General features: G+C 53.6%; 10 protein-coding genes across 10 annotated transcripts; 5 read left to right on the top strand and 5 right to left on the bottom strand.

Moving 5' to 3' along the window:
* Positions 1-2,561: 2,561 nt before the first annotated feature.
* On the top strand, positions 2,562-2,825 carry NEUTE1DRAFT_118353 (uncharacterized protein; the record flags this gene model as incomplete). Its single annotated transcript, XM_009856527.1, has 1 exon — positions 2,562-2,825. One exon carries the CDS (start codon positions 2,582-2,584, stop codon positions 2,765-2,767), a length of 186 nt encoding a protein of 61 aa, XP_009854829.1.
* Positions 2,826-4,178: 1,353 nt separating this feature from the next.
* On the top strand, positions 4,179-5,907 carry NEUTE1DRAFT_149098 (uncharacterized protein; the record flags this gene model as incomplete). The annotated part of the gene is made up of 2 exons (XM_009856526.1): positions 4,179-4,418; positions 4,492-5,907. 2 exons carry the CDS (start codon positions 4,179-4,181, stop codon positions 5,905-5,907), a joined length of 1,656 nt encoding a protein of 551 aa, XP_009854828.1.
* Positions 5,908-6,456: 549 nt separating this feature from the next.
* Positions 6,457-9,685, bottom strand: NEUTE1DRAFT_132269 (uncharacterized protein; the record flags this gene model as incomplete). Its single annotated transcript, XM_009856525.1, has 2 exons — positions 6,457-8,918; positions 8,989-9,685. The coding sequence occupies 2 exons, from the start codon at positions 9,683-9,685 to the stop codon at positions 6,457-6,459; spliced, it is 3,159 nt and encodes a 1,052-aa protein (XP_009854827.1).
* Positions 9,686-12,901: 3,216 nt separating this feature from the next.
* Positions 12,902-14,234, bottom strand: NEUTE1DRAFT_149096 (uncharacterized protein; the record flags this gene model as incomplete). The annotated part of the gene is made up of 1 exon (XM_009856524.1): positions 12,902-14,234. The coding sequence occupies one exon, from the start codon at positions 14,232-14,234 to the stop codon at positions 13,248-13,250; it is 987 nt and encodes a 328-aa protein (XP_009854826.1).
* A 923-nt stretch (positions 14,235-15,157) lies between these two features.
* Positions 15,158-15,603, bottom strand: NEUTE1DRAFT_113354 (uncharacterized protein; the record flags this gene model as incomplete). The annotated part of the gene is made up of 2 exons (XM_009856523.1): positions 15,158-15,391; positions 15,460-15,603. The coding sequence occupies 2 exons, from the start codon at positions 15,601-15,603 to the stop codon at positions 15,158-15,160; spliced, it is 378 nt and encodes a 125-aa protein (XP_009854825.1).
* A 453-nt stretch (positions 15,604-16,056) lies between these two features.
* NEUTE1DRAFT_125032 (uncharacterized protein) lies at positions 16,057-16,605 on the top strand (the record flags this gene model as incomplete). The annotated part of the gene is made up of 1 exon (XM_009856522.1): positions 16,057-16,605. The coding sequence occupies one exon, from the start codon at positions 16,057-16,059 to the stop codon at positions 16,603-16,605; it is 549 nt and encodes a 182-aa protein (XP_009854824.1).
* Positions 16,606-16,707: 102 nt separating this feature from the next.
* NEUTE1DRAFT_88584 (uncharacterized protein) lies at positions 16,708-18,046 on the bottom strand (the record flags this gene model as incomplete). The annotated part of the gene is made up of 1 exon (XM_009856521.1): positions 16,708-18,046. One exon carries the CDS (start codon positions 17,935-17,937, stop codon positions 16,708-16,710), a length of 1,230 nt encoding a protein of 409 aa, XP_009854823.1.
* A 247-nt stretch (positions 18,047-18,293) lies between these two features.
* Positions 18,294-18,554, bottom strand: NEUTE1DRAFT_49110 (uncharacterized protein; the record flags this gene model as incomplete). The annotated part of the gene is made up of 1 exon (XM_009855547.1): positions 18,294-18,554. One exon carries the CDS (start codon positions 18,552-18,554, stop codon positions 18,294-18,296), a length of 261 nt encoding a protein of 86 aa, XP_009853849.1.
* A 4,095-nt stretch (positions 18,555-22,649) lies between these two features.
* Positions 22,650-25,764, top strand: NEUTE1DRAFT_49538 (uncharacterized protein; the record flags this gene model as incomplete). The annotated part of the gene is made up of 3 exons (XM_009855567.1): positions 22,650-22,753; positions 22,870-25,497; positions 25,707-25,764. 3 exons carry the CDS (start codon positions 22,650-22,652, stop codon positions 25,762-25,764), a joined length of 2,790 nt encoding a protein of 929 aa, XP_009853869.1.
* Positions 25,765-25,781: 17 nt separating this feature from the next.
* Positions 25,782-25,952, top strand: NEUTE1DRAFT_49630 (uncharacterized protein; the record flags this gene model as incomplete). Its single annotated transcript, XM_009855573.1, has 1 exon — positions 25,782-25,952. The coding sequence occupies one exon, from the start codon at positions 25,782-25,784 to the stop codon at positions 25,950-25,952; it is 171 nt and encodes a 56-aa protein (XP_009853875.1).
* Between the last annotated feature and the right edge of the window lie 356 nt (positions 25,953-26,308).

The raw sequence follows: 26,308 nt of genomic DNA, 5'->3' as shown, positions 1-26,308 counted from the left end.
TGCCAGTCACCTCCTGTCCTCAATCCTGAATTCGGTTTGATGGTTCCATGTCCCGGCAAGATCTCGCCGTCTTCCATCCTTCCATGCTGGGGACCTTATGGTCAGCATCTACATCGAGCCAGGGCGAAGTAGCATCTAGCCCAGTCCCAGGATCTAGCGCCAGGCCCATGGAACGATAGCGAATGGACCGATGTTACGGTTGTTAGTTGAGAAAACCAGGAGTTCCCTAAGGTAGCTTTTCTGGTGGAGCGCTTCATGCTGTGAAGCATTGGCCCCTGGCGGCTCTCGACTCCCATATCATTTGCAAACCTCGGCTTCCTGGCCCATTTTGTGAGTCGCGTCATAGAAGCCCGGTCCATGTAGATGTCAATCGGAAAAGCCAACCGAGGGAAGGCCGATAGGGCCACTGGTCCCATGCGTGAATCAGTCAAGGGTACCTATCGAGACCTACTCTACCGGGGACCCGGATACGGATTCACTTACCTGTGCGCTTGGAGTTTCACTGCTCGTTGAATCATGAAACACTTGGCCGTCGGTGAACCAAACATGAGCCTGTTTCCTTTTTGGGCAACGCTTTCGATGTTCGGCATGAGCCGTGCTCCTTCTTTCCAGGTTGTGTTTCACTTCCACTCCAGCTTCCACGTGGGGCTAAATTGCAGGAGACATTGCGATGTAACGGTGTGATCTTGGCACGGAGGTTACTAAACCCGCTAGGTTCCGAGGAACGCTAGCTCCCGTGGACGAAAAGAGAAGAATTAGCGAAAACGGTGATGCCGTTAGCGACCTACAAGCGAGGTTAGTGAGGACTCGACACGATGTTTCGGTAAGTGGGGACCGAGGAAGAGCGGTAAAGTCCAGGCTATTTCTCTCCGTTATCCCATCGTGCAGGCTCAAACAAAAAGCAACAAAATCGAGGAGGAAACAAATGTAAACAAATTGTTGATTACTCCTGTGACTGGTATATTCAACATCCAAACCCAACCTCCAGTGCATCCATCCCCCTCTAGGTGTACATGTATCGTCTTTTCGTACTTTAAGTCGGACCCTCTTCCTTTGCCTCAGTCCGTCTTGCGTCCGCCCAAATGTCCATCTACCACCATGAAAATCCAAAAGCAAAACAAGGTTGTACAAAGAAGCTCGCCCAACGACAGCTTCAAAGAGAAGAGAATCGCATACAATCTGTTCCTTTTTAAACAATCCGATGTCAATCAAACCACTCCAGATACCAGTGACATGAACCAGCTCCTCCCCGTTGTCACTTCAGCCATTCTTCAGATCCATCTAGACGACTGAGAACCCAGAGTACAAGTGAGTACATGCCCACTTACTCCCGCTTAAACCTGAACTTCTTCTCCTTCGCATCACCCTTTCCAGCGTCATTCTTCTGGGAATCATCCTCCTTCTGGTAAGAATCGTCCTCCTTCTGGTGAGAATCGTCCTCCTTCTGGTGAGAATCGTCCTCCTTCTGGTGAGAATCGTCCTCCTTCTGGTGAGAATCGTCCTCCTTCTGGTGAGAATCGTCCTCCTTCTGGTGAGAATCGTCCTCCTTCTGGTGGGAATCATCCTCCTTCTGGTGGGAATCATCCTCCTCCTGGTGGGAATCATTCTTCTGGTGAGAATCGTTCTCCTTCTTCTGGGAATCATCATCTTTCTTCGAATCATCGTCCTTCTTGGAATCATCGTCCTTCTTGGAATCATCGTCCTTCTTGGAATCATCGTCCTTCTTGGAATCATCGTCCTTCTTGGAATCATCATCCTTCTTCGAATCATCATCCTTCTTCGAATCATCGTCCTTCTTGGAATCATCGTCCTTCTTTGAATCATCATCCTTCTTCGAATCATCATCCTTCGAATCATCGTCCTTGGAATCATCATCCTTCTTGGAATCATCGTCGGCATCAGCCTTGGTGTCATCGCCATCGTCAGCAGCGTTGTTGTTCGCACCCTGGCCGGCGGCAGCGGTCGTAGCGGCCGCGTTCTGTGTCAGAAGTGACAGACCGGCGATCTGGCGCTTGTCGCGGCCGAGGGCGTACAAGAAGCGCTTGCCGTTGGCGGTGGCGGCTGGGGTGGCGGTCACGACGGTGACGCCGGTGGGCAAGGTGACGCCGGTGGGGAGGGTGACACCGGAGGGGACGGTGACGGTGATGGCCTCAATGGAGCCGGCGGCGGCAAGGAGGAGGGAGAGGGTGGTGGACTTCATGATGCCTTCAGTTGGTCGTGAAAGATGCCCTCAATGTTGGGTTGTGTTGTGGATATGAAGATGGTAAGGTACGTGAAATTCAAGCGAGAGTTACTGTTCTTCTGGTTGCGTAGATTGTCGAAAGAACAGAAGCGGTGTGCTGAGGGATGATGAGGGAAAATGATCGACTGAGAAGTGAGTTGTGACGCAGCTAAATAGATGTTTCGATGATGGTGACCTCATGACCTTGTAAAGCTTAGAGCGTCCAACATCTCCCAAATCACTGACTCGCTCTGTCCCTGAAGCGTCTCGAAGTACGCGATCTCACGACTCTCGCAGACCCTAGTAGGCTGTGCTGCAGTTGCTTGCTTTCGACCCTTTGCCTTTGGTTCGAGGAGTTTAATGGAGCTGAACATGGTGTGCTATACTGTTGCGATTGCCGTGGCCTGTCTCCTGACTTCAAAGCCTCTCCTGCTTGCCTCTGTCTTCTGCCAGAGGCTCTTCCTTGACCTCACGCTTCCGTGGGTCGACAATGTGTATCTACCACCCGCAGAATCAACCTATTCGCCCCTACTCAGCCAGCTCTGAGAATGCAGCATAGCCTTGTCAGTGTCGGCTTTGTGGCTCACGTTGAACATTACCTAAGATAGAGGTGTGAGGTGGACTTGGTATGCAGTGTCCATTACTTGAAGCTTTTCGAAAGTTGAAGAGCCCTCTTGGAGATTTCTGGATGACGGGGTCAGTATTCAATCAGCTGATTCATGTGAACATTGCAAAACTTGGAAAGTGATTTACTAGAAAATGCAAATATGTTCTGATCTCTAAGGAGGCGATGCACCTGCACATCAGCTGTGCAGTCGGACGGGTGCACCCGCTGCCGAATGGGACGAGTCGATGAAAGTTGAACCTGGTCTGCTGTTTCCGAGATGCATTCTTGCATACAACCGTGGCTTGCAGCTCATGTATGTCCCCCGCAATGACGGGCGATCCATGTCGTTGACATCAGATCGCCAGAATCCTCAAACATGGGAGAGGGAGGTCATGTGAAGACATGTTCAGCATGAGAAGGAGAGAAATGTGTCTGATTCCAAGACTGGATGCGGGAACGGTCAGCCCCTCTCCAGAGGTTAGTTGTAAAGAAGGGGGAAAAAAAGGAAAGAAAAGATCGATGTGCGTGTTATCAAAAGCCGAGAGAGATGTGCTGATGCTGGCACCGTGATTTCAAGAACAGATTCACGGTTTTCCTCGATGGCATCCAACCTTTTAACGGCGACGTAAGTTCTCCTTTTCTCTTCATAGATAGATTCTAACAGCAGCGAAAGATCACGACTGACTGCTGGTCAAGCAATGAAGGTTTGTATCCGGTATCGGGTGAAGTTCAATCGCCACGGGCCGTCCCCTTCCAACATATGTGGTCCAACGTTTCAACCGGAGAAAGCATCAACTGCCGAGATGCGGGGCTCTCCGTTTTGTGTGTACTAGCTGTGCCGTTCTCCCAGGCTCCCAGCATGATATGGTTGCGTTCTATGTTTGTCGTTTTGAGGTCCAGCGAACCGATTGGCGGGGATGAAGGGCAATGTTGGATGTGTACCTTGATGAACCAGGTCTTGGGGTCAATATCAGGCATCTTCCTGAACATAGGTTCACGTAAAAAAGCTGCCTTTCCAATGATGAGCTGGCATTGGCGATCTTGTATCGAAAAGCAACGCGGAGATAAATGTGACGGCCACTCAAGGCGACGTTTATCCCTCACTCCCAACTTGCAGAACCGTGGATGAGGCAGGAATTGGGAAATGAAACCCTTTCATGGCTGTTGATGTTCACCTAGTACTTATGTTGCAACGAAGCACTTGCTTCTTCGGTAACCATTGTTTGCTGGATACCCATCCTCTCCTCAACCACTTGACTGGTTGACTGGGAGAACGGCATCCGCTTGAACTGGGGATGCTGCCCACTTCCATCACTTGATCAAGAAAAACCCCAACAACCGAAGCGCAACATGAGCACCAAAGAAAAAGACAAAGAGATAGCGGGCTCACCATCCCTTAGCGTCGAAAGACTCCCCGAAACCTCGCTCTGGACCAACAGCAAATGTCTCCTCATCTGCGCCCTCGTCTCCCTTGCCAGCATGCAATACGGCCTCGACAGCGCTTGCCTCGCCGCCTTCCAAGCGATGCCCGGCTTTCTCAAAGTGTTTGGATACCCCGACCCAAGCGCTCCAGGTGGTTTTGGGATTGGCGTAAGTTTTCTCACCGCTTCATCCCTCTGTCTGGCTCCCTCTTTGGGGACTCTTCCACTGACAAGGCAACAAGCACACCTTCCAACAACTCCTTTTCTCCTTCTTGACCCTTGGCTCTCTTCTCTCCACACTTTTCGCCGGTCCCTTCTCCCACCTCTACGGGCGTCGTCCTGCGCTCCTCCTAGCGTGTTTCCTCACTGCCTTCGGCACCGCTATCCAAATTGGCACCTCTTCAGCGGCGGCCTTGTATGTGGGTCGAATAATCCTCGGTATTGGGAACGGGTTCCTCGTGACATTTTCCAATATTTATTGCGCGGAAGTAGCGCCGCCTCATCTGAGAGGTGTCATGGTTGCGCTTTTTTCGGAATGGGTCTGCGTGGGAAGTGTGCTGGGCGCGACGGTGACGAATGCGACTAAGAAGTGGCTGGGAAAGGCCAGTTGGAGGGTTCCGCTGGGCATGCTGTTTGTTGTTCCTGTGATGTTGTCGGCCGGTGTGTGGTGGGTGGTGCCAGAGAGTCCAAGGTGGGAGGTTAGTCGAGGACGGCACCAGGAGGGAAGGATGGCGTTGGAGCGCGTGAGGGCCGTAAGAGAGGACGGCAAAGAAGGGCAGCAAAGGTTGGAGGTGGAGTGGGTGGAGATGGTCAAAGGGATCGAAGAGGAGAAGAGGCTGGCGAGTACGGTTGGGCCGTTGGACATGTTCCGCGGTAGTGATTTGCGCCGAACGCTGTTGTGTTTTGGGGTGATTGCAACCCAGGCTGGTAGCGGCAGTTGGTTCTATATCAGCTACTCGACGTATTTCATGATTGTCTCGGGACTGCCGGTGGACCTGTCATTCAGGTACAGCATTCTGAAGACGTATATCGGATTCATCGGGGTCAACGTCGGCATGTACTTGATGCGCTTTGTCATGGGCCGGAGGACGCTGATGACGACGGGAGCGATGGTGCAGGGCATGTTTATGTTGGACATGGCCATCTCGGCGATAACGACGGAGGCGGGGACGTGGAGGGCGAGGGATAGTCTGATGGCGTGCAGTGCCCTGGTTAACTATGCGCATAATGCGTTTGTGGGCGTCGCGAGTTACCCGGTGGCAACGGAGCTGGTGAGCACAAGGCTGCGGCCGTACACGGTCGGGGCGGCCATCAGCCTGGGCTATTTGCTGGCGTGGCTGACGTCCTTCTGCTCGCCCTACTTTATCAACCCGGAGAACATGACCTGGGGAGCAAAGTACGGTTTCATCTGGGCCGGGCCCAATTTCTGCTGTGCCTTGTTCTTCTTTGGCTGTCTCCCGGAGCTGAAGGGTCGGGCGCTGGAGGAGATTGACGAGTTATTTGAGCAAAGGGCTCCGGCGTGGAAGCTCAAGTCGGCAGAGACGTCGGTTGTCAGCGAGGCCATCGAGGAGGTTCGAAGACGGAGGGGGGAGGTCGGGGAGGACGGCGGCAAGGCGGCGACGGTCGAGATTGTCGTGGAGCGTGAGAAGGACGTGTGATTTCGAGAGACATTGTGTTCAATTCGGATGGCCGGCGAAGGAGGTCGATTGGAGAGGGGGAACTGAAGACGTGGAGGAGAAAAAAGTGTGGAGGAAAATGATGTTGACGGGAGGGATAGGTTGTGTTGGATTGTTTGGCGGGGAATTGTTTCAATTACAGTGGATAAGGCGCTGTAGCAACCCCCCGCAAGTGGACAGCAGAGATTCCTTCTTCTTTTTTTTCAACACCACCACCAGAATCACCATCAAAACAAACACGGACATCGGCAGTTACAATCGACGGACAAATCTGGTCAATCATTGCTGTATGCTATCTGAATCAAAAATACACTCGAAATGACACCCAAACCTACACCTCTACACTATGCAAACCCGATGAAAATGCAACAACACCAATCGACGGCCACCCAACACCCAAGTCTATCGGCTCCAACCCATGAATGCACTCAAGGAACCCTCGCTGGACAATGCAACCCGGTAACCACCCAAAAACAACCCCCCAACAAAGCTGAGTACCTCTACCTACACCTCTGACCAAGTCCTCTCCGCTCAAAAGTTCCACTGCCTGCACCAGTTCTTCATCAACTCCGGAGTCACGGCGTGCATCTCCCTCATCGTCTTGGAGTACTCCTTCGTCCTCGTCATGTCGAGCGGCACAAACTTGGTTCCCTTCTTGTACCCCTCCGACCAGGTCCTGTACGTGTCAATGAGCTTGATGCCCGGGTTGCGCGTCACGTCCTCGGCCTTCTCCTGGCTCTTCTCCAGCGCCTCGAGCCACTCGTCCAGCGGCACAATCTTCTGGATCCTGTCGCCGTAGTACTCCTGGACGGCCGGCGCGAGCGCAGACCAGCTGGTGCGCTCGGGGTTGACACCGTGGAAGTAGCCGTTGATCTTGTCGAGAGGGACGTTATCGATGACGCCCGACACTTCGAGCAAAAGCTTGGCAATGGCCTCGATGGGCGTCCAGTCGATCGTAGTCATCTGTCCCAAAGAGTCCGGGAGGACACCGAGGTACGCGGACGAGGCCACGATGGAGGGCAGCCACTCCTGCTTGTTCCAGTATCCCTTCTCGGAAGACGGGCCGGCGACCTGGCCGACACGAACGACTTCGGTCGGCACCCCAGACACCTCGGCGGCCGTGTCGAAGATCAGAGAGGAAACGAGCTTGGACTGGCCGTAACCGCCCGCCGCGAGGGACAGGTCGTCGAGTGACGCCTCGGGCACGATGCGGTCCTCGTCGTGCCACCGGTCGACGGTACCGATCGAAGACACAAAAACGATGGGCACGTTCTTGTCAGCCTTGTACGAAAAGTCCACGAGGTTGCGGCAGCCGCGGATGTGAGGCTCAAAGGACTCGACAGCAATGTTAAAGTTGACGGGCCACTGGTTGTGGATCACGCGGTCGACTTCACTCAACAAGCGCGAGTAAACCTCGGGGCCGAGACCGAGATCAGCGCGCGACATGTCGGCGTGGTAGAACTCGCACTTGGAGAAGTCGGTGGACAGGCCACGGCCCGACGAGGAAGCCGTCTGGCGCGCCTTGCCGTCCTCGGAACGGTTGAGGCAGATGATCTTGGACACGCGCGGGGAGGAAGAGCAGATGTCGATCAGGTAGGAGCCGATGCCGCCCGTGGTGCCGGTAATGACCACCACCTGACCCTCGTCGGCCGGCGCAGGCTTGTTCTGCTTGGGGGTGGGAAGGTCCCGCGTGTACTTCTCCACAAGGGCCTCCATGACGTGGTGCTCGTTGTCCAAAGTGCCCTGGTTGCTGTCCTTGTTGACGATCGACAAGAGGTAGTCGGCCAGGCGCTTGGGAGTGGGGTTGCCGTAAATGACACGGGTGGCCAGCGCCGAGGCTTCAATGTTCACGCCGGCAGCGGCCAGGCCAGCACGGATGAGGCGAGACGCGGTGATGACTTGCATCGAGTCGACACCGGCCGTGAAGAAGTCGGTGTCGGCCTCGAGCTTGGGAGCGTTGAGGGACGTCTCAAATAGCTTCTCGATGGAGACGATCAAGGCGTCGGACGAGGAAAGATCCAGCTTGGGAACCTCGTCAGTGGCAACGCCCTTCTCGGCATCCTCGTAGATCTTGTCGATCTCGGCCTTGTACATGTTGATGGTACCAGGGCGCAGGACGGTGCCCTTACCTGCGCGCAGGAACGGCTTGCCGGGGGTCGAGAGAGCCATGTACTGGCGGCCGATCTGGCCATGGGCGACCGTCTCCTTATTGACGCGGACGACGGTGGGCCAAATCTCATCCAACAAAGCCTTGCGGCCCTCCTCGGTCCCGGGGTGCTCCACGGGCTCGATGATCACAGCAGGCTGGAACCGGTTCGTGCCCACGACCACGGCGCCCATGACCTTGGGGTGGCCTTGCAGCGTCTCCTCGATGGTGATGGGGTTGAGTTTCTCGCCGTTGGAGAACACAATGATGTTGTCGGCGCGGCCCTGGTAGATCCAAAAGTCCTCGTGGGTAGGGTGGCGCTTGTACAAGTCCTTGGTGCTGTACTCGCTGGAATCGGGGAACGTGTAGAAGAAGCCCTGGAGACCGGGGTGCTTGTCCTTGCGGACGATTACCTGTTCATAAGTCGACTCGCCGTCATGGAGGCGCCAGTCAATGCCGAAGAGCTCCGTGTCAAAGTTGAAGTAGCGCCAGAGCTTCTGGTCATATTGCCAGTAGAAGGGGAAGGGAGTGAACTCGGTCGCCGAGATGAGGTTGCAGAGCGTCACGTTGTTCTCGACCAGGCGGTCACCGGCCTCGGGAGCGAGGTTGCCGCCGCCAAAGGACACAAAGTTGAGCTTCTGGAGGGACTGGATAGCTTTCTCGTCCTGGGAGAGCTCCTCGAGGATTGCCGGCGGCAAGATCATGCCCTCAACGTCAGCGTACTCGATGTAGTCAAGAACCAGGTCGGAAGACAGTGGACGCTCGCCGATGCCCAAAGCAGCAGGGGTGTCCCAATAGTGGATCATGAGCATGGAGATGTACATGGCAGCCGCGTGGAAAAGAGGCACTGGTTGTCGTCATTTGTTAGCTTCGGACCCTGATCGACTATCATGGTTTTTTTGGGGGGGAACACTCACTAGGATGCATAAGCCTCTTCGCCCGCTTGCTCATCTCCACGATCCACATGAGCTTGCCGTCCTCGCGCGGCGGAAGATTGTGAAACTGGTCCGCTACAGCCAGCATACCCTGCCTGGCCACGATGGGCTTGGGAAATCCAGTGCTTCCAGAAGTGTGCAGCACCATCAGGGGATCCCACTCAGCCTCCTCAAATGTCTTGTTGTACGGAAAGTCCTCCTGGTCGGCCGGGAACCACTCATCAGCGGGCAGCGCCAGAATCGCAGTCATCTCGCGCTCGTGTAGCCATGGCTGGACGGTAGCCTTGTAGCTCTGATCAAACACCAGGATGTTGCAGTTCGTCAGCTCAAACAGGTTCACCTGGGCCTCGGCGGAGTTGCGAGTGGAGATGAAGAGAGCCTGATAGCCGGCCTTGACGGCGCCTAGGGCGAAGACTAGGTAGCGAACGTCGTTGGGGCCGATATACGCAACGGTCGGGAAAGAGCCGGGCGCGGCAGCACCGCAGACCCGTGTGAGCTTGTGCGCGATGCGGTTGATGCCGTTGTAGGCGTCAAGGTAAGTGAGGATCTTCCACCCATCTTTGGGGTCGGATGAACGAGGTACAGACACCCATTCCCGGTTGGGCTCGTTGTGGGCACGCTCCTTGATAATGTCGAGGATAAGGCGGCGGCCGTAAGGGGGATTTTGTTGTTGGCTCATGGTGATGTGTGTATTAGGTCAAGGGTGTTGTAATACCGAAGAAGGATGGAAGAAGTCGAAAAGTCGGATGTAGCCGATATTATGAGATGATAGGCTGTCGTCCCAATATTAGATCTATTAGTTCGGATGGTCAAGGTAAGTTGTCCAAGTTGATGGGTATGGCTGAGCGTGAGGGAAGGCTTCCTCCGTCAGAATGATTGATGGATGGTGATGAGATGATGATTTCACAAAAGTTCAGTCTCAGTCGGTGGGAGAGAACGGAATATATATCATAGGTATGTGCTTCTTTTTCCTCCGCCTTCCCCCTTCTGCTTTCCACTACCTCCATTACACCCTCTCGAGTCTTCTTTCCTTCCGGTGTGCCCGGGGATCCTCGCGACGCGAGACGAGGCCATGGTATAACCAGAAGACAGACAAGACAAGCATCCACCGCCACAGCCAGTTGTCCACAGCAAAGCACAGAGCATCTGGAACATGGGGACCCCATGAAGACTGGGCAGTAATGTCGGTCATGGACGTTAGATGGAGCAGCCATGAGCACACACCTCCATTCCTCTTCATTGTACCTTGGCAGTCTAGGTACCCTACACGCACGCCAATGACTTGTGGACTGCCAGGTGCTGAAACAAACGCGGACCAGTGTACCTACCGACTTCCGTCCAAAATGGGTGGGAACTTGTAGCCCGGGTTTTTGTTCCGGCACCTGGCTGCTAGAGGTGCCAAGGACATGGAGTGGCGGGGTGCCAGTCATTCAAGGTCATGAGATGCTTCCTATCCTGCTCGTCCAACTTGAAAAGTGATGTTGCGGTGGAAGACCCACGACGAAACAAGCTTTCTGATCGGGAGCGGACCGCCGGTCATGGCCCTGTCACCTTGTTGGTGCCGGGACTTGCGGCACGTTTTCAGGGGTTGATGTTCGTAGTGTAGCAGATACAGTAGACACCCCTGCTTCGACCAGTCCTCTTTTATACCTACCTACCTATACACTATAAAAACACCCTCAAATGTGCCCGAGTCGTTTCCCCATTCTACAGCTGCCAGCACGCGACAACTTGCAAAACCTCGAAGCCAGATTAGTAAGTACCTGTACCTAGAAGGATGCGTCTTTTCTATGTCAGAATTTGAAAATTGCTGGCCTCTATACCTCTACCTAGGTAGGTAGCAGACCGTATCGAACCGGATTTTATCCCCTTGCCGACCTGGCCAATCATCAAATCTGCTCGTCACGTTTTGGCGTCGTCTTCAGATCATTCTCTAGATGTAATTGGTCCTATACTGTGGAGATAGCACAAATCTAGTGTGAATGAAAGAAAAGCGGTAGTGGACATGGACAGCGACGACTGCTCTAGCGTTATCGATGGGATGGATTTGATCGTCGTCCCAACACCGCCTGGCTTGCCGATACGTCCGGTCGATGTAGAAATCGTAGCACATTGATCATCATCAAGGGTTTCGGGAGCGTTCGACGGCAGTTGCTCGAATCTCCATGCAGACTGACAAAGTTGAAACTCCATTTGAATTTATCCCCATGCTATATCCTAACCAATTACATCGTTCGCTGTGGTCGACTTGCTGCGTCTGAGTGCCGGCCTGCAGGGTCTTTCCTGATATGCAATTGGCAGTAAAACCTGGGGATATATCCGACAAGAATTATTGGTATCGCTAGTGTCACCGCTGCCGATATTCTTAGCCGACCGACCTCGCTGTTTGTGTTACGAAATCGAAGACAATGCGATGTCCTATTCTCATCAGATCGATGCTTGCCCGCTCTCTGTCATTTCCGCGGGCAGTTATTCCCGCGGAAATCCGGACAAGAGAAGCCGCTGTTTTCCATGTCTTCCTGCCCTTGACCGCCTGCCTGTCTCATGCATCAGGAAGTCGAGAAGGGACCTCGAATGTTACCCACTTGGACCATCGAGATGATATCGAGATGGGATGTTTGTGGTGTTTTTTCCAACACGGATTTTTCAGTTTTGTCCTCTACTTGGCCACAACACATTGACCAACTGGGGTCAAGATCTCATGTAGCAACACCTTGACCTTTTCACCAACCCGAGGGTGCGCTTAGATTATCCAATGCCAAACCGCGTTTTCGTCAGCATGAGCAAGTATTGCAACAAAGATTGCAACCGACCGTGAATGTGAAACTGAACTCGCGAACGCGAATCACGAGTGGGCTTCCTCGACGTTGGTGTTTGGAGCACGAAGAAGCACCAGCTGGAAGGGTGGATAATAACAGACCAAGCAAAAGCCCTTGATCTTTCCCACGCCACTCCCCACTTTCGGTGCCGACATCGCAGTATCTGCAACAGGAGGTGAACAAGTCGGCAACAGATAGCCGAGGCCTTAGCTCAGGGGTCATGGAAGCTTCTACACTACACTACGGAGCGTCCTCCACCTGTCGACCCATGAGGTCCAGTTTTACAAGGCTGTTGTGGATCCCGATAAGCTTCACGCTCCCCGATCCATCCCAGTAGGACTGACGTCGTGCTGCAGGAATCCAGTCCATATAGGTCCGGCTTCCCGACTGGCTGACTCTCTATTGCCGACCGACCCGTTCCTCCCTTTTCAGTGCCCGTTCTGGGTGCCCAGGCAGCGTTGGGTAGGTACCCTCGAAGAATCGAGTTTCTCGATAAGCTTGTTCATCCCCCGACTGTTGGTCCCTGATTGCCAGCATCTTTCATCACGGCTTCTGGCATTCACAGATCTTCACAACAAGGGACCTCCTCCCCCTCCTCCTCCGCTTGCCCTGGAAGACGGATAGCGGAACGAAGATGAACAGACATAGCCATTGTTTCAAACGGCCCAACTCGTTCTTGACAGCAGGAAATAGTTTGGAATACTTGCATCTATGAATAGCTGCCGGCGAGGGTTGCCGAACTGGCAAGTGGGAAGGGAAATGAGTACATAGAAGTAAGTCATCTCCGTGGTCACAACATGAATAGTAGGTAGCGCTGGTGAATCTCGATCCCCTTGTTTCAGACGATCTCGATCTGTGCGTTGATCCCCGCGGGCGGCCGAGGTATTTTAGGGACTGGATTCGGCACCGGACCCTGACCGAACTTCAAGCGAGCACCACGGAAATCGTCGGGCCCGTTCGCCGATGTGAAGGTACCAATCATGCCCGCGCAATTCCCATATCTCGAGACACGATGCGATGTACGGATCAGCGGCTATGCAAACCACGTCGTCCCTGCCATGAATGTGCCCACACGGCCGGCCAGCACAAATGGAAGGCACGGCAGGATAGGCCCCTTTGTCCGATCTGCAGTGGTTCAGTGTCCCTGTGGAGCCTCCAGATCGTAAGATGTTTGCGAGAGGCCCGTGCTCGCTTCTTGCTTCATGAACCCCCGGCCGATAATCGTACCTCTAGGACTGGTTGTTGGGGATGCTCGGTGAGATGGCGAGATCTCTTTCTCATTTCCCGTCCCATTACCGCTGTTTCCGCCAGTTCGTGATCCAGCTTTCCCGAGGCGCATCATTACCTCTAGCTTTTGAGAAAGACAAACAAACACACGTCCATACATTGACGGGAACCACCATCTCCAACTTCACTCCTCCTCTACAGGTAGTTTCCGCTCCCAGCCAACAACTTCCTCCCCTCCTCAGTCTCCTCCAGCGCCTTCCTGACCACCGCCTCCAAATCCTCCTCCTCCAAGCCCAACAGCCCCATCGCATACTCCTGCCGGTTCGTCCAATCCCCTTCCACCACCCCCAGCGCAAAGACCAGATCCTCAATTGCCTCTCCTGCCCCCTCCCCCCCTGCATCCGCCACCCTCTTCCTCTCGTTGATATATTCCTCCGTATCGACATACTGCCTTTCGTACTTGTTGCCCGTCACCTTTTCCAGCACATCCACAACCTCATTCTGAGAGACGAGGAACGACTGCAACATGAGGACTTTGTTCCTCGTCTTCTCGAGATGTCCAGCGTCACCCGTCAAAATACTCACCACGGCCTTTGACACCTGCCCCAGCGTCGCCTGGGAGCTCTTTTCGTTCCCGGAGCCGAGGATATGCGCCCTCGGAGGCTGTCCGAACGGATAGAAATGCAGGAATCCGTTGGTCAAGCCCCAGTCGAAAAAGTGGCCGTTGACCAGACTGGTCCAGCTTAGACGGCCTCCGCTGACCTCGCTCAACATCTCCAGTGTCTCGCGAACCTGCACCTTCTTGCCGAACAAGGGTACAAGATCCTGCGCTCTTTTGCTTCGGGCATCTACGCTGCCGTAGTCGGCCGGGATGAAACGGGTTACTGTGCCGGAGGCGTAGGCCGCTGCGGCGAGGGTGAGATGGGCTGGGAGGTCGCGGAGGGGGAAGGCGGCAATTACGGCGTGTTGACCGTGGAGGGCCAGAGTGAGTTCGGGGACGGACCAGGAAGGGGCGGTGGTGATGGTGAGGTTGGGATGGGAGGGGTAGGTGGATTTGGAGGAGGCGCGTTGGAGAATGGTGATGTGCAGATTGGTTTTGAGGAGGTGGGAAAGAAGGACGCGGCCCAGGTTGCCGGAGGCACCGACGAGGGTGACATTTTTTATCGGGGTTTCCGAAGACATATCGCCGTAATCTGATATCCGGACAAGGTAAGTGCAGGGACAATGACTGGTTGGTGATGTCGTGATGGGGGTGTGTGATGCTGTTGATGTTGTGCCGGTGTTGGTGTTTCGAGGCAGATTGCAAAGTGAGGGGAATTTGGGGAAATGAGGGGAGGGGGTCGACAATCGCTGATGAGCTGGCGGGTAGATCGATTCATTCCTCAAAAAGGTGAGGCAATTAGACAGTTCACAATTGGCAAGGCTAGTGAATAGGATGCCATGATTGCCATCAATGCTACACAAGACGTATCACGTAACACAAAGAGTGAAGGCATCGTGGGATAAGGTCCCGTTGTGGTGATTCATCACCGACAAACGGGATTGTTGACAGCCAAAAGGGGGTCAGGACATTGTGAATGTGGCCAGCCCCAAGATGACATAATCGCAGGGGAGGAAAAGGCCGATGCGAACCCTAACCCAAAGAAAGTGTTTGTCAACGGCCGGTGACGTGAAGACAAAACTGAAGCAGCCATGTTCCGCGTCCTTGATGAGGCTGTTCACCAGGCAAGAACGAACCCGCAGAGGAAGAGAATAAGGTAGGTAACCAGCTGAATGGTGACGATGCGTATTACGGTCTATAACCCACCCTTTCCGGTAGACGAACGCAGCTTCCGGTAGACCGGAACTGGCAACCACCTCCTCCACTGCTGTACCCGATTCTCATACATTTGCTGTTCCACGCTGTTGCATGCTTTCGCCGATGCATCCGAGCCTGCTGGTGTTCACCTCCTTCACCATGAATATCGAGTTGGGTATTGCTCTCAAGAAAAATAGGTACATTTGATGTTACACAGACCTTTGCTGGTCCTCATGCTCCTAGTGCTTTTTGAGCGGAGTCTCATCCATCATTTTTGCCCATCCACAATTGAGGTAGATAGGTACCTCTAGAAACGAGGGAACCTAGCGACGGCACTCCCCTTGGACGCAAAAGCCAGCGCCAACCAGCCCGCAATCAGAAACAGACCTCCGACTGGTGTCACAGGACCCAAGAACCTGAAGCGCTCGGTATCGAGGGTCAAAGCATAGATGCTGCCGCTGAACATGGTCATGCCTGCGGTGAAGAGGGCGGAAGCGACGGGGTGATGACTCGCGACGAGGATGACGGCCGAGTGGACCAGCTACACATTGAGTCTCATGAGCATGCCGGATGAGGGAAGAAGGAGTTTGAGCAAGTAAGTTGTCGTACCTGGTAGTGAGCAGCCGTCGACCAACTGGCAATCTTGTTGGGATCAGAAATGCGCTTCTTGAGCCCGTGAGCACCAAAGGCGCCAAGACCGACGGCGGCGGCGCCGTAGATGGCACCGACTTTCCAGAAGAGGGAGGTGCTCATTTTGGGGGTGTTTTCTGGATCGGGAGAATGGTGATCAGTGGGGAGGAGAGTGGTGGTTTCACTGGCAGGTTCGGATTCGGGATCGTGATGGGCTTGGTTTGCAGACATGGAGATGGTATCACGAATTCAAGCAACTAATTGCAACAATGGAGTTGAGTGGACAAGTGGAGTGCTTCGGGGTTCGGTGGACTGCGACGGCCGATGGAGGGGAGGGATGTCGCCAAGGTTTGAAGAAGTGACAAGGGGAGGAGGAGTGACGTGATCACGCACGTGCACCGCCAAGCTTAGGTACCTGGTCCTGTACCAAGTTCCCCACTCAACCACTGCCCCCCCCCCCTTCTCTCACCAGGCATCCCCGCCGTCACCATCACTGAATGGAAGCCATCACTGAAAGGGCGAACGACCAACGCATTTCACTTCCCTTGCTTCCTGTCATCACATCGAACCCCAAACATGCCCCTAGTACCAACAACGCGACAAGTCATCCCCGGTGCCGGAGTCAACATCGTACTCAAAGTCGACCAGCCCACCGGCCGCACCGTATCCGGCACCATCCAGGATGTGCTCACCAAAGGAAACCATCCCCGCGGCATCAAAGTCCGGCTCACTGATGGACGAGTTGGCCGCGTGCAATCCATGAACAGCAACCCGGACAGTGGAAGCGCCGACATGGAATCCTTCAATGCCACCTTTGACTCTCCATCACGCCAGCCCCATCACCGTGGCGGTTCACGTCCAGACCGTGGCGGACATTCCCAACCTCCCCCGGCGCAGCAGTTCGGTCTGGATGCGTATATCAAGCCGGCCAAGACCAAAGGAAGAAGAGGTGGAGCTGGTCAGGCTTCTACCGTATCCGATCCTATGCCGTCTACTACTACTACTACTACTACTACTACTACTACTATTGAACCGGAAGAGGAATCGGTATGCCCGGTATGTGCCGATTTCCGGGGTGATGCCACGGCGGTTGCTCATCATGTAGCTGCTCACTTTGGTGAATGAGGAGGGACTATCGGGAGGTTACAACAATTCTCAATATTATGAAACTTTCACCTACCTCTACTCTAGGGACGAACGGACGGACAGCTACACCATCCCGGACCCCTACAGCTTTCTAAACATTACATCCTTTGTCGGATCTGGAATGGTTCCCGCCGCAATATCCCAGTCCCTATACCTCTCCGTCTCTCCCTCCACCAGTCCCATCTCATACGTCATCACCAGGTTCGCCAAAATCATCTTGATTTCATTTGCCGCAAAGAACCTTCCAGGGCAGGCATGCCGTCCATATCCGAATGTCAAAAACTCCTTGTTGATGCTCACAAACTGGCCCGACGCCGCCTGTTCGGCCTCCCCCTTCTCCCTAGCCTCGTTTCTGAGGTTATAGAACCTCAACGGATCAAACACATCCGGGTGGGAATACGCTTCGGGATCCCGCGAGACAGCGTAGTTGGGGACTTCGATGGTCGATCCCTTGGGGATGACTTGTCCGTTGGAGAGAGCAAAGGTCCTGAGCACCTTGCGGCTGAAGGAGGTCTGTCCCAGAGGATGGAAGCGCATCGTCTCCTTGAGGAAGGAATCCGTCTTCTTCATGGCCTGCAGGGCCGAGGTGTTGAACACGCCCTTGTGTTCTTGGAGGACCGACTGGATCTCTTCACGCAGCGTGGCTTGCAACTTGGGGTCCGCGGCAAGGCTGTAAACCGCGTGCGTCGTCACCAACGTGGTAGTATGGATGGCAGCGAAGCTGATAGCGAGCTGCAACCTGGCCAACTTTCTCGTTGTGGTCGTGTCCTCCCCCCACTTGCCGTGTTGCTTCCCTTGTCCCTGATCCGCTGAATCCATCAACCACTGCAGCATGTCGTTGTCCTTCTCTTCCCCCTTTCTTTGCTTCTCCCTGCGGGCCTCGACGACAGGCCTCAAGAAAGCCGTGGCATCCCGCTCCATCTGCGCCAACTTCCGAACCTCCTGCAACCGCCACGCGGCAATGGGCCTGACCCAGGGATTCATCCTCTCCACGGCCCTCTGCGCCTCCATCACGCTGACGGTATAACCCACGGCGGCCTCTAAGTAGCGCTCATCGTGACATAACTCGGGGCCGATGAAGACGCGCCCGGACACTTTGGCGACGATGCGCAGGAGCTTGGAGTTGATGTTGATGGGGGCCCAGTCGGACGGAGAGCTAGACATGAGGGGGGCAATTTCCTGCGAGAAGGCGATTTGCACCTCTTCGGATAACTGTGGGTTGAGGCGAGGGAGCGAGGGCGTGAGCGAGGTCTTGACGGTGTGCGGGATAATAGGTTCGTGGGTCGGGATCAAGGTGTATTTGGTGTGCATGCTCTAAGACGGCTTAGCATTCGTCGGACGAAACGCGAGGAGAAAAAGATCCATGTGGGGGGCAGAAGAACTGGAAGGAAGACGGAAGGATGCACATGTTGGATGAGACGGAAAAAAAAAAAGAGAAGAAAACTCACATCATCATTAGCAGCATCAAAGCTCAGCACATCATCTGGCAACTTCTTCAGCTCGTCCAAGAAGTTCGGGGAAACGACAATAACGTTGCCCGCGTTGGGAGTCACGATGCGGAAGAGACCATGTTTGAACTGCGTATTTTTGCCAATGTTAGCATCCTTCAGTTGTTTTTCTTTTCTCTTCCGCGTCCATATTTGTTGCTTTTCGTTGCCCGATTCACCTCATCTCTTGCCAGTACATCCACATCCGAGGGTGAGACAAACCTTGGTATATCCCTCAAGATAAAGATCCTTTGCTTTGGTTAGATACGCCTGCCTCTTCTTCTCGTACCCATGGTACTCTTCGCCGACGATCGGGAGGTTGGACAGCGGATTCGGCGCGAAGAAGCGCTGGAAGACGGCGAAGGCCAGAATGGCTGCAATGGAGGGCAGCACAAGTGGGAGGAGTGCTGACGCCGAGTGCGCCAGTTGGGTGAGGGCCATGATGGCTATTGTCGCTGAGCCTGGTAGCTCTCTTGATCTCACTTCAAGGGCGTTGGTGTAGTAGGTAACGTGAAGGTAGCAGATGCTCGATGGGAGCAGTGGTGAGAGCATGAGAGAGAATGACTGACTGCTTCTTAGCCTACAGACCGAGTGGGAGATCGCGCTCTATATACACCACACCCAGTCCTTGATTCGATTGAATCTATGCCCTGTGCAATCTTGACGCCTCAAACGGAAACAACTCCAGTCGAACGAACGACCTCCCGCCTTAGCGGTGTTATTCCAAGAGGCCGCAATTGAGGGTCCATTTTTGGTGGGGGAGACCCAGGATTGGCAATGACGATCATTCCGACACGACACCAGGGCCCGTCGACTAGTGTCTCTGGGGTTGTTCGGTCTCGGTTTTCTCTACATATCACTGGGCCAAACCGATGGTCGCAAAATCATCCCGGAATCAATGGATGGATACCACCATGTTCCAGGGTTCCTTCCACGGCATCTTGAGTCATTGTGCGAGTGGTGGAAGTGGAAGATTGTGAAACATGACCAAATCGCCGGCTGACTGCCTGGGAGCATGATGTATCCATCCGAAGACTCGGACAACATAGAGGCAGGCAGTAGTCGGCGAAAGGGCTTCCTTCTTCCATCATTGCCTTGAATCCCATGTAAAATCGACGGTTACATTTGCCTTGATCCAAAGATTCGGACTCATACCGACACGTAGGCAGTCAGTAGTAGGGCTTTCTCTTGCCATCGTTCCGGCGTAAGGTGGTTGCTGCATAACTCCTATGCCCATTGATGATGATATCAAGAACTTTGCCTGAAGTCAAGGTAGTATGTATTCCCCCCCCCCCCCCACTTTTTTTTTCTTTTTTTTTTCTTCTGTGGTTCTGGTCCTCATCTTGGCAGCTTTTGTTTATTTTGATTCTAGTCAGTTTGCTTTGAACCGCTCGACGTTGTGCTACGGATCTAGTGTACATGATGGATGGTCGATTGTAAGTGCGCTAAAATTCATCCTTGTAGCAATCTGTAGTGTAGACGGAATGGCAAGTCTAGTGAAACGCTCGCATTCGCATTCGGTTTTGAAATTGATTCGCTCTTCGGTGTCTTGGCTGTATGATCCTTGTGATTACCTACTTTACTGACGGAAGGTAGAACCGTTTTGGTTCACTATGATTCATTTTCACTTGCCATGACACTTTTTTTCTTTTTTTTTTCCTCTCCCACCAGTTCGTCTTGATGTGAGCTACTGAGTAAACAGACCTGGACTGGTCCAGCGGCCACGTCCCCGCCAAAACCCATGGTGAGGGCGGGTTTAACTTAGTCGGGCGTCACCGAAATCTGACATCATTTCTAAGATCGATATATGTCGGTCGGTGTATCCGTACCGTGCCTCCAAGCCCCAGCCGCCAACCCCTTCCTTCGAGAGATGTAGTCCTTAGCAGCGCGAAAGCGCCCCATGCGTGTCCAGATCGAAATCTAGAAGGGAGGTTTTACCAGTGTCGGCACTTGCACCAAGCCTCACACGATGCCGGTGAGCAATTGCCGATAAACATCAGCAAACGTTGGGTTACATGCAGTTTGAGACTGAGTAAGATAGGTAGATCTCTTGGGGCTGAGTGAGCGATATGGTCCGTGATCCGTCCAGGAGCGTGCCCCTGGGTTCATGTACATAGTATGCCGCATACCTATATTCGGGGCGTTGGGTTTTAGGATCCCAGGAAATCAGACATGGTCTGCAAGCATAATGCAATATTTATGCCCATCACGGCAGAATTTCTATGCAAGACGGCGATTCTGAATGTCCCCACCCTCCAGCTCTCTTGAGAAAGTGGGTAGAAAAGACAGGGCACCAGAAGGAATCGAATTTACAGTGCTCCGGGCTCTTACCAATGCTGTCACCCCCACCCAACTCTTTTCATCAGGCATAAAAAGCACATATTCGTACAGTATGCTAACGGGCAGATAAGTAGATTCTGATATCCTGGAATCCTAGTATGCGGTAGCGAGGGGTAGGGGCAGAGTGCAGTGTAGAGGGGTAGGCAGAAGGTACCTAGGTACTGTAAGCACCTTGGGCACGAGCTAAGGTAGGTACATGTAATGTACTCGTCGGTTAGGTGGATTCGCTTCGCCATTCAGCCAACCAACTCTCCCGCCTCGTCCCTTCAGGTCCCTCTTCGGTTGGCTGAGGCTGTAATAAGCGGGCCCCCAAAGGAGGCCCTACATGGCTCTGGCAGGTGCACCTAACCGATGAGTATCATAGGTACCTCTAGGGAGTGCTGGGAATCTGTGTCATTCGGGTCGCATACTAGAGGTACGCCTGCAATTGTCCGTTATCCGCATTCGGGCTCATCCAGTGGTCCGTTGACGGGCCAAGGCAATGACAACGGGCGAATTCAGGAAGAAACTACTACTAGAGGTACCTATGTAGAGGTAGGTATGATGACGCCAGGTGTCTTGGCGACTGCAGTGGAACGGGCCGGCATCGACATCGCAGCAAGTCCGCATCCGAGAGAGGAGTCCATGTATGAGAGAGAAAAAAACTGCAAGGAAAGCACGGGGCATGGAGATGTGCATGGCATTGAATTGAACCATCCGATCTGGAAGGTCAAATGCAGGGCGGTTCAAGTTCGCGGCACCACTGCGCCAATGAGGGGAGCAGTATTCCCGCCTGGTACGTCCCTTACCTACTTCCCGACACTGCATTGCGTAGGTAGTTTCAGCTGCGACCTTCCCGCACTTTTGAAAATATATTCAACTCAGTTGGGGTAGGTGCGGGACAGTAGCCCGGTGGTTCCTTACAACCAGCCGTCGACAAGCGACATTTGCCATATCCGTATGTTACACGTATGTTACAAGGCCTCATCGCAACTGACATCCCAAAGAGAGACTGCGTGCCCCTTGCCAATTGGAATATATTCATTGAGTAGTCCGGTAGGATCCAGACAAATTGGACAAAACGAAGAGGCATCACGGACGAATCCGGGTACCTCAAGGAGCAAGATAATGTGCCCCTCTTCGGTAGGAACTTGACACAGAATGCACTCTGTCGTTACTAATCGCTAGGTACCTAGACATTATGTGACATGAACAGCGACGGATCTGGGAGCATCAAGACAGCGAGACTGCTTGGTCATCATCCATCTCTTGCCGCTATTATTTATTCATCTGACCCGTGGTGCCCCTTTCTCTTACAAGCCATTTTCCCGGTCGAGCTCGTGCTTCTTGGCCCGTCGATTCCCGTCCATGTCCATCACGACAATCATTATTGACTTTAATGTTTATGAGGGTTTTGAGTATTATTCAAGCATCCATCTGATCTCTTGATCATGCGCACTCCCCATCCAATATTCATTCCCCTTTGGAGTAGACGCTACCTTTCACAACAACCACCAGCACCCAACCAGGTGCTCGCCTCGCGGAGAGGTGAGAGGCTCAAGTGAGTAAGTGGTCTGAACGAAACATACTACTACCTTTACTACTTACCTATTTATACCTTAATACAGACACAGTGAGCTGCTAGCCCAGCCCCGGCCCCAACCCTGGCCCCGGCCCTGGCTTTCGGATTCGGATCGATGTTCTTTTCAGTGGTGGTTTCCGGGGTGCACGTCCCACACTTCCATGGATCTCCACCCACCCACATCAGTTCGTCCGCTCGTCACCTCCTTTCTCTCCAGAAACTTGGCGCTCGCGGGCTCCCACGCCATCCACACCCATTTTATCCCATTCTCCATCTCGCTTTCGCATTTTTTTTCTCAGGTTGCTCTGAGACGCTTTTATCAGGACACCCTCCTAACCCTGACAGCACCTGGACACACCATCCAGACCGCAAAAGGTTACGACAGAACGGCGTAACGACAATACGTTTCTTACCAGCGACGCACTGCACGGGAGTTGTCATATTTCACCAGAATTACCGGTGGAGATTTTGGTTACTAGTGGGGCCGGTACTCACTCGCACTGACGCGACACTCCAACTCAAATCTCTATATACTTACACGAGCTGGTACTTTACTACCATACCCGAATACGAACTACACCGTGTTTCCCTTATCGCTTTGGGACAGTTCGATTGGATCGTGTACATACAGGTAGATGTACCAATGCCAGGGCGTGTGGTTGCGACTCATCGAGGACCGCGTCTGGGATACACCAAATCTCGTACCGGCTGCACACGATGCAAGCAGCGACGCGTCAAAGTGTGTACTATTTACTACCCTAACTTGTTCTTATATAATACTAACATTCCGCTTACTTAGTGTGACGAGACTAAACCATCTTGTAAAGCATGTCTACGCCACGGTGTTATATGCAGTTTAATGTCGTCGGGACAAACGGAAGCTAGCGGCTCCACAGCCGGGCCAAGCTCAACAAGGTCCGGGCCGGGGTCTGGGTCCGGGTCCCGGCTCGGCACTACTCCACTAACCGGCAGCGGCGGCACCTCTTTGAGTTTTGCTACCCCAATCGCCCCCGGCCCCTCTCCTGGCTCCGAGTTCCGTCCTCTAGCCACTTTTACCCCAGCAACCGGCAGCGCTAGTGATCCTGTCGGCTCATCCGGCGCCGCTCCCGCCTTTGGCTTTGGGTCTATCTCCGGGTCTAGCCCCGTACCCGGCTTCGGTCGAACTTTTCCTCCAATGTCCGGCGCCGCACCCACTTCTGGCTCCGGGTCTGGCTCCGGGTCTGCGCCCGTGTTCGGCTCCAGTCGAAATCTTCTCCCAGTACCCAGCACCGCTGCCGCCTCTGGTTCCGGCTCCTTTCTTTCACCACCCGGCAGCGCTGGCAACCCTTTTACTCCAACCTCCAGCCCATACTCAACGTCCCCAGCAGGAGTCCATCAAGCTGTCGAATCCGGGATGCATACAACAAACCAAAACAGCCGCAATTCTTCATTTCCAGCATCTCGTGGCGCGATCACTATCACCCCTCCTACACCCAACCGTCAGACCCCCATGGCTATCCAATCGCTCACCAACCCTCCATACCCAACTCCTGTCGAAGTCTCTGGCTCCTCCTCACCTGATTTATACTCAACCACAAGGCCTGCAGGGCAATTGTCTCTTCCTACTATCCTGCCACGAACCAGTCCCCACCCCTCAGCCGGCGCTCCTCACAACCCAGTCCCTCAGTCTCGCTCCCGCCATCCCACCCCCTTGCAGCCGAGTCCCATGCCAATCGAATCATCCAATATTCCCGCCACCGATCCCTTCCGCTATCTCACCCAAGCTTTCACAAACCCCAAATCCCAGTTCCCCAGCTGCCCCTCCAACTCAGAGCTCGGCCCTCAGCTGCCGAACTTGGAACTCGTTTACCATTATACCGCCAACACTTACAAAAGTCTAACACGAGGAGTACACGAACACATCTGGAAGGTCCAAGTGCCCAAGTTAGCCTTTTCATACCCATTTTTGATGCACAACCTCATGTCCACGGCTGCTTTCCACCTAGCGTGTACGGAACAGGATGAAGAAAAAAGGCAGAAGTGGGGTACCGAAGGCAATAGGCATTTCGACTTGGCGTTGAGAGGAATGACGGAGATCTTGCGCAAGGAGGGCGTCACGCCGGAGAACTGCCATGCTGTTTTCGCTTCCAGTTCGCTGTCGTTTATTGGAGCTTTGTGCGGTAAGGGGCCGCTGTTTGGTCCGGCTTATAACAGGGAACAGGAAAAGATACAAGCCCCTATGATTGACGAGCTACTGGGAGTCTTCATACTGGTCAGGGGTATTGGCAGTATCGTGGTTGCCCAGGAAGACATCCTCCACGAGGGCCCTGTGGGCGGGCTGTTCGATGGCGAACCTAGTGGGGAGGATCACCCTAGCATGGACAGATTGGTGCACCAGCTCAAGGGATTTTACCAGCGTGTTGGTAGTATTACAACAAGGCGTCCTGGTTTTTTTGCTTCTCCTCCAAATCTTGAGGATACCCGGCCTCCGATGAGCAACATCCCAAAGGAACATCAAATCATCCTGGGAGAGGTCACAGCCATGATAGATTCAATCAAATTTGCATTAACCAAGGGTGGAATACCTGAGCAGGAAATCATTGCGGTTTGGCCCATTACAATGTCTAGTGACTTTGTGGGCTTGTTGCAAAAACCAAAGGTGCCTCGACAACAACACGAACCCTCCCAGCCATCCACTTCCGCCACCGGCTCTTTCACATCACCACCGCCAGGTGGACGAAATCCGATCGCGTTAGCTTTACTAGGGTATTATTGCTGCGTCATGAAGGGAACGGAGTGTGAGTGCTGGTTCACCAAGGGCTGGGCCGAGGCACTCATTAAGGAGGTAATAGCCGAGTTGGAGGAGTTGGCAGAGGTAACTATGAACATGACCTCTGGGAGCGGGAGCGGGTGCGGGAGTACAACGCCGGAGGTTCAGGAAGGGGATCATGACCAAGACCAGACGGGGGTTGACGGACCAGTAGAGGTATGGAGGGAGTGGGTGAGGAGAGAATGGCTGGAGGATGCGCAGTGGGCCAGAAAGTGGATTACCACAAAGGCTGAAGAGGAATTGCCCAAGCCAACATTCTTCTCGGGTAACCCTATGGCGGATGCCATGCATGTGATGATGGATGCTGAGGGTCAGCAACCGGGCGAGGATGCCCCTGTGATGGAGCTGGATACTCAGGATCAGCAACCGGGCGCGGATGATCTGGATCCTGTGATGGATACAACTCAAGATCAGCAACAGGATGCCCCTATGATGGATACTACCTCAAGTCAGGATCAGCAACCGGGCGCCGACGCCCCTGTGACAAAAACTCGAGATCAACAACTGGACGTGCCCGAACCCGCGCCAGCCGAGGCAACATCCTTGGATGTCCTTGTGGCGGGAGCCCAAGGTGAGCAACCAGGTGTGCCCGAAGCACAGGCAGCCACGGGGGCGTCGGAGGAGAACGTCGATACTACTGCCACTGCGGAAGAGCCAACGAGGTCAAGTATCGGGTGAGTAGAAGCTCACGTCAGTAATCCCGTTACCTCTTCTCCTGTGGAAGAAGAGGCAAGGATCTCTTTGGAAGGAGTGTCTTTGGATACTTCTTTCGATGGGAACATCACAGATGAAGGCGCGCGGATGGAGGCGGGGGAGGAAGATGAGGCTGAACCGGACAACCTCCATAATCAATTTTATTAGCTAAAGCATTGGTGGGATAAAGATGTAGGTCTAAGAAATGGAAGAGCATATCAGGAGCAGCAAAGAAAGTGGCATTATGAGAGTGAGAAGAGCGTTCATGTTTGTTTTTTATTACATCTGCATCAGAAAAGCATGTCTTGAATGGTGTCACGGCAAGGGAAGACAAAATAGACGGGTTTATGTTAGAGGCTGGAAAAGCGACAACGAAAAGGGCGTTATTCTGGAGTTGTCTAACGGAAGAGGAGAAACGGAAACCAGGGCAGCCTAGATACCCAGGAAGGGAGTGCCGGTGAATGAGCAAGGCCCAGGGCACGAATTTCCAACAGTTCATCTAGTTCTAGTACATAATTGACAGTCCATACTTTTTTACATTACCTATCTTTTGGCAGCAACACGACAAAGTACAATATCAATACCACTTGATTCTGTCATTATGGTTGACGATAAGGATGGCGCAGAGTGCGGGGAGATGATGGGCATGCCCCAAAAAGGAAAGAAAGTCCCGACGTCAACGCGATAAGCTGATAAGCCCTCGATCCAGTAGGTAGACTTTCAAGAACAGGACTCGACTTCAAAATGCAAGTGATGCAACTCTGTTTCCGTATTGGTCGTACAAGCTGGCTG

Source organism: Neurospora tetrasperma (assembly GCF_000213175.1).
Source record: "Neurospora tetrasperma FGSC 2508 unplaced genomic scaffold NEUTE1scaffold_6, whole genome shotgun sequence".
In the NCBI taxonomy this organism is placed as follows: Eukaryota; Fungi; Ascomycota; class Sordariomycetes; order Sordariales; family Sordariaceae; genus Neurospora; species Neurospora tetrasperma.
The sequence above is the reverse complement of the archived record's forward strand: the minus strand, read 5'-3'. Positions and strand labels throughout refer to the sequence as shown.